The sequence below is a fragment of the Opisthorchis viverrini genome (genome assembly GCF_000715545.1).
Source record: "Opisthorchis viverrini unplaced genomic scaffold opera_v5_52, whole genome shotgun sequence".
NCBI classification, from domain to species: domain Eukaryota; kingdom Metazoa; phylum Platyhelminthes; class Trematoda; order Opisthorchiida; family Opisthorchiidae; genus Opisthorchis; species Opisthorchis viverrini.
The window spans coordinates 1,276,594-1,283,543 of record NW_008751708.1 but is presented as its reverse complement, the minus strand read 5'-3'; the positions used below and the strand labels follow the sequence as shown (position 1 = coordinate 1,283,543).

Genomic DNA, 6,950 nt, shown 5'->3' with positions numbered 1-6,950 from the left:
GGAGTCTGCAAGGTGAGGGGCACAATCACGTTTCAATCCTTGGGTATGAAGGATCAAGACCGAATCATGGACAGACGAATTTTCTGAATAGGTAAGTGAACAGACCGCTCAGGTGTAAGAAAGTTGGCTTGTTTGAAATGCATCGAAATGATGCTCCTGACTCCTAACAATACAGAATGAGTGGACCAGGAAGGGCAAGTTTTTTTGTAAGTTCGTAAGTCTCATTTCTGGACCAGCTTCGTCCAGGCATCGGATCTAAGATTTTTCAAATAACCAAATACTTGACGAGAGGCCAAAATGACATTCAACGGCTCCATTTCAACAATGAAGATAGCCCGCTATGCACGCCAACTTTACACAGTTCACTACGCGGAAGGCCTTATATCCTAACTCGAAATTGAAACGCGGATATAATGTAACATCCCACACCGGCGAGGCTGTAGGTCTCCGAAAAACGAACCACTTCAACTATGTAAATAAGCGTATCAAACTGGCAGTCATTCTTGTTTGTCATAGCGTCGACGACTGATCTCAGTCAGGATGAGTTAGCTTGCCGCATTCACCAGAAACGTGAACCTTCCGGCCTCCCAGATGGTTCTCTATATTTCAGCGACTGCGCTGAGACACTACAATCGCCTTACTCAACAGGTTGGCATTCTAATCACCATGTGAACTATAAGGCGAAATCAGTGGCTCAAGCAATATATCAGCGGCCATATTCCCTCGGGAACATTATCAGGCCTGCGAACGTTACTTGAGTAAGTTAAACTGGAAGCCATACAACTGCCCAGCTTCATTATTATCATGCGAAACACGCTAGCGCACTCTTGAGGAATACTGTGGAAAGTACAGTGTGCTTGTGGCGACCGAGTTATTTTCGCGCACGCCTTCACTCGTGTTGCCTAGAGTGTGTTGAAAAGGTGAGCTCATTCCTTACAGTACCCTTCACCATAAACCACTCCGATAATGGTCGGGAAAGAAAGAAGAGTGTAATCCACTGCTGTTAAAGCCCGGGTAAAAGTATGAAAAACTGTCAATCGTTGGGTTTTGGCGCTGAAGTGAATATGTAATCAGTGCGGAAAATACAAACACGGATTCACCCAAGTAATAAAAGAAGTACAGCCACAAAGCGTGCTATCGCTTCGGTAAGGAAATCTCAAGAGGCTTCAGTCGTTTTGATTCGGGAAGGGATTGGTTGAGCTGCTCAAGTGCAATACACAGGTTGTCAATTACTGAGGTGCATTGATCAATCAAACCAGAGACTTGACTTGTTTGCAGAACCACCGAATCCATCTGTTGTCTGCCTGCTAGCTTCACTGTCTGGGGGCTGGTTGGTGAGCCCGGACTTGCAGACTGTTTCGAGTGCCTCAGTGGACTGGGGATGATTCCTTTTTCACGAGCCTTCAAGTAGCTCAATAGCCGCTGAACCTCATAATCGATCTGGAAGGTAAATAATACACCATAGAAAATACTAAACGTTGAGATACCACGTGATATCACATCTTGCAGTAGCAACTAGCGACACAAAATGCACGGCGGTAGCGCATAACGCAGAAAACGACCTTTCGGTCATTGTTAAACGCAGAATTCATTTCCGATCACACCATACTACTAAAGTCAATAGTGTTAAAATATTGGTAGCTCAGGTGAGTTTGTTGGTAAAAACTAATCAGGGGCTATTGATCTGTTCGCCGAGCTTGGCAATCGCGCCATACGAGGAGACATCATCAGTGCGCACTGATCAACAACCAATGAAGCCAACAATACTTGATAACATAATGAAAACGCTGAAGGCTACACGATAGATATTATAAACGGAACTATCTGACGTTTCAACCGCCGACGATGGTCTTTGTCAAAGAACGAGTGATCGAAATTGAAGCAAAACCAATATGGCTACCCACAGACTGTGTATGTGCTGTGATTGATGTGAAAGTTTCATGTGTCCCTTCTCTGCAAACGCACTAATGTGTATGCTACACTGTGTGAGTGTTTCGCACCTGACCATGGGACTGCGTTGTCGTGTCACGTGAGCCATATTGAGCCTGAGTAGCATTTGTAAGGTGAATTAGGCCGGGGCTAACGGCAGACCCCTAAACACTATGAAATCTGTTAGAGCACGAAGTTGTTATGCAAATAACCGCCACTGATTCAGTGCAGCACCTCTGTATATACTTTGAGATTTTGCTGTAATATATACGAGTTACCAGAGTTGCCTCGATGATTCTCAGCTGTGATTGTTCTGTCGCGCTCTCGTCTTTTGGAGAGGCTTGAGAGTGTCATTTGTGCTCTTTAGGTCGAACCTTCAGTTGTCTGCTGGTTTGCCCAGTGTAAACATAGTCATGACTGGTAAGTGAATCTTGAAGACAGCTGATATGGCCATCGAAACTAAGTGCGAACCAATTGTCTCTACAGTGTGTTGTCTGTCTGCAAAGTGGTGCAGATGTTGAGACTAGAGAATACACACCAGGTGCTTTCGGATATGTGCTGGCGGTACTGAATCCTCACCGTGTTAGTTGGTTCAACTCTCGGTTGGGCTGAAACGTATGTTCGAATAAACCCTTCAAATATCTAGTGTTTCCTAATGTTTGTACAATATGGTTAGTCTCGTTTACAGACAAACCCGTGTCAATATTGACCATTCGCTCGGCGGGCAGTGTGCAAATTATCGAGTTTTTAAACAGCTACAGCGCCTAAACTCCCTACGGAAATGACTTATCACTAGTTGATAACCCTCTCTTCAACGCATACAACCTCTTTTGAATCCACTGCAGCTCTGGGGTACACGAACAAGTAGTAAAAGGATAAAAGGCATGACTACTTGAGGAGATACCGAAATGTCACCTTTTAGGAAAGGAGGCACCACATTCACCAACATCAAATTGCGTCAACCAGGAATGACAATCAGAATAGAGAAGTGGTTGAGGAGCACAAGAAAAGCGTACCTTGTTTTGGAGCCCGATTATTCGCGTTTGTGTCTGGTACACTGCCTCCGTACGGCGCCGGATACATTGTTCATAGTCGTCGACCAGCGATCTCAACTAGATAGACAGAAAAGACAGAAAACTGGGATGTGCTCAATCAGATAGGATGAGGAAAAGTCAAGAGTACAAGAAGTGAAACGACTGTGAGTTACCCATCAGGGAAGTGACTAGCACCAACAGGGCGTTTTACGTAAAGTTTAAAAAATTGGATGGATAGTTGATAAAAGGTCAGCTTATTCAAACCGAATTAAAAACACTTCTACAGAGATTAAACAGGATTGCACAAAAAAAAGTCAAACGCGATCGACTGCACGTTTTTTGCACATGCCTTCATCCCGTTCAGAATTGATGACTGGATATCTGGAAGGGAGACATAACGCTTTGGTCGAAATTTTCTACGAAAGTAGCTGTCAGTCGTGTTCCCAGTCTAAGTGGTATTTTCATCAACTCTGATACCGCTTCCTACATACTTTGGGTTACTATAACTTGGCGAATGTTTGAGCGTTTACGTTTGGGATAACTGGCTTTACCGTGACCACCACTAGCCCTCTAACAATACTGGGGTGTAGAATTCCAAGGACGATGGAAGCGTCCGTCGCCCTTATTATTGACACCATCGAACTGGAAATATACCGCTTTCTAATGTAAGTACATCCACTACATCAAGCAGCAACACCAGTTATTTGAAACAGTCGATTCTGCATGTCTCGTGCCACGATGACGGTTACGTTGAAAGCAGTTATTTCAACCTGGAAGGTCCACGACCTCTGCGAATGTGTCGGAAGCTATGCCCAATTGGAATTACTCAGTGTTGGGATTTGCAATTTCTTCCAAGACCAAGCCGGAAGCGTCGTGATAAAGAGCGGGACATCTCCGCATCTGTAGCATCGTTCCTACTTTTGTGAACTGACAATAACTGCGACATACTGTATTTTATTTTTATTGAGAATAGAAGCTTTAAGGAATTTTCAAACACGGACCGTTGGTCGCAGCAGTAACCCTCTTCCACTCACACATTTTATTCAGATTTTCGAAAGTTCCTGAAACCTGAGAATTTTCAAATCTACAGATAATTCCCCCGAGCTAGCCTGTTGGGAGATCGTTTCCAGAGGTAGGTGCACGCTTTCACTTCGATTGCAGAGTAATCCACAAACATGCTTACTCTAGTGATGCCAACGACTAACTAGTTGCTGATCCGAAAATGGCGTTCAGTGTCACCGCAAATATCGTTTCCGTGGAGTCTATGGAAGTCCTTCCTAACAATAAAACCTTCTCTTCCCTAAAGGGAGGCCACACCCAATAAGGCTCTATCAGCCGTTTTCTCCATAAAGGCTTCTCTACAAGCTTATTACTGCGACTAATTTTGAGCTCTGCCTCTTGGTAACCTGGAGCTTGCTCCCATGCTGTCCCATCTCCGTGCAACATAACCCTACTACACCACACCGTTTCGTCCCTTCCCTTACAGCTCCACCGATGAACACACATTGCTCCTCAGATTTTAATCGCGGGTGAGAAGTAGCTGGATCAAACTCGTTTTCACCCACCACTTCGAATCACCGAGATGCATCAAAGTACCAACGTTCATCACAGCAGGCGAAGCATACTCGTCATAGCTTCAGTTGACATAGTTAGTAGCCTATGCCAGTCAGAATGTTTCGTTCAGTCAAATTAGGCGGATTCGTCAGTGTTGCATGCGATGTATGGTGGTACGCACCAGCAATCGGACATAACAGTAATGCACAGGTGTGGTCTGTGAGTTTGTGTGAACACGAGTAGGTTTTATCGACTCAAACAATAATACCGATTCTGTTGAGAGGAATTAAACCGAACTCGGCTGACACTCAAGCAAATTTCACTGAACAGTAGGTTTTGCTGACTACCTCTTGAGCTAGTTTTTGTGCTTCAACAAAGACGACGCTCAAGATAGCTCAGCGGTTAACTCACAAACTTACTAACCAGAGTGAACAGTAGGTTTTGCTGACTACCTCTTGGGCTAGTTTTTGTGCTTCAATAAAGACCACGCTCAAGATAGCTCAGCGGATAACTCACAAACTTACTAACCAGAAGGTCCATGGTTCGAACTCAATCCCGGAATCTCGACTGCTCTTGTCTGGGCTTGGATCACCTATCAGTATCTCAGCCCTCGTGATTCCTTTGGGTGACATGGAAGCTAGGCACCAGTAGGGTGTTATAGCTGAACACTGATTATGACGTTCTACATCTTAGGCGGAGAAACCCGGTGTTGATGACTGGCTAAATAGGTGCGATATAGCTAATACTGTAAAATCCGAGGCAGTCATAGTACTCTATTCTTTCCATTACTAATGATCCACGGTGTTTCGTGAACCACGGTTGAGAGGTAAAAAATGTCCGCCTGATTCGGCAGAAGACTTGAGAAACATTTCAAACCTCACTGGTGTTCAAGTAACAGGGAATGAAGTTGGTATCTTCCGCTGCTTATGCATCACGAACTTAAGTACCAGTGGACAGAACCGGTTGAACAAGACACTGATGTTGATGACAAAAACGGAGATGCCGATAAACAAAATGGTAATTCTATGCTGTCTAGAAAATCTTCATAACCAGAGGATCAACCTCACAATGGGTGGTTCACAGTTTCTAAGGTGTTAGAGTCACGGGTTCGCAGGTTCAAGATTCATCAAGATTGACTAAATCTGTTTTACAATACGGTTGAAGCAAATGCCACATCGTGCAACAAAAACTTGAATGAATGCCAAGATGATTCCCATATTGAAATGAACATTTCGAGTTTAGTAACATCAGAGGGATGATACTGGCTCAAATTCTTAAAGAGGTGCAGGGGGCTTGAGAGGCTAGTGTTTACGAGGTTGCCCGTATCACATCGATAATTCGTCCATTGAACAACGCTTCTGACTGGTTCATGTTTCTTAGGATAGGTAGAACCTCTGGATAACTTGAGCTGCTGAGTTAGAAAGTTCGAAACCTGGGGAATGTAATGGGGCGATACCTAAAGTGTTGCCATTGACCTATTATACCAAATTCAGACAAAACCCTAGAATTTAAGGAGAAATATTCTACATTGCATTAAAGGCATGATGAACAGTAAAATGCCAGAAAGAACACAGAAATAGAGAAAATCCTACCTTGGATACATCAACTGATTTAAGAGGCGGAATATAGCGTTTTCCGGCAAATGCTTCAGACATTTCTGATGTGGGGCTAGACAGATTGGCTGAGGAACCGCGGAGTGGCAGGAATGAGGGTATTTGTCGAAGTCTTTTCAAATCTGATTCCATCAGATCGTGTCTCGAATGGCGAGAGAGACAATCCAGGGATCCAGTGTTACGCAACCGCTGCGTCGGTCCCGGGCAGACTACCACAATCCCCCTAGTGGAATCAGCAGAAACACTAGCTGATCTAGGGGGAGTATACCTCCACTTGTCTTTTTCAGGGATGGTGACTGAGGAGGCAGACGTGCAACGGTCCAAGTTCGGCTCGTTGTGAAAATGTTGTGGATCCATGTCGGATTGAAAAGTAGGAATATGATTGGACGGCTGATGTGATGAAGTGCCAACAGACAAACTAAGAGACCGGGTTACCTCTTTCAAAGGGTGGTTCGATCTGTTGGTCTGCGGCCTTCTACTTGGGGATGCTGGCAGAGACAACGGACCATCAAAATCTGTGGAAAGTAAAATAACAAAGTCATGACTACATGTGGCTAGAAAGCAATGAATGGAACCGAATACAGAGAGATATTGCTGAGTAGGGGGAATCGGCGAGAGAAAAACGGACGTATGGAAGGGTGTTGGTTATCCATTACGGAATCTGTTTTCGAGTGTCGAACGCAATGGGGGTCGCTCATTGTGTGCGAATAACCGAAACGGATAACATAGAAGTTATCCTTGATCATCTGCACAATGGCGTGCACTTAATTGCCTTGAAAATTTGCTAGAAAGGTCGTGGAGGTGTAGTCAAGCGACACGT

The 6,950-nt window shown here is 44.5% G+C and overlaps 1 protein-coding gene across 1 annotated transcript in view; it reads right to left on the bottom strand.

Moving 5' to 3' along the window:
- Nucleotides 1-987: 987 nt before the first annotated feature.
- T265_03587 (hypothetical protein) overlaps nt 988-6,950 on the bottom strand; it is a gene marked incomplete at both ends in the record, with an annotated part of 31,287 nt that continues 25,324 nt past the window's right edge. The window contains 3 exons of the mRNA XM_009168106.1: nt 988-1,440; nt 2,946-3,041; nt 6,110-6,674. Of these exons, the coding sequence (XP_009166370.1) occupies nt 1,135-1,440; nt 2,946-3,041; nt 6,110-6,674 (967 nt within the window). The remainder of the gene's footprint in view (nt 1,441-2,945; nt 3,042-6,109; nt 6,675-6,950) is intronic.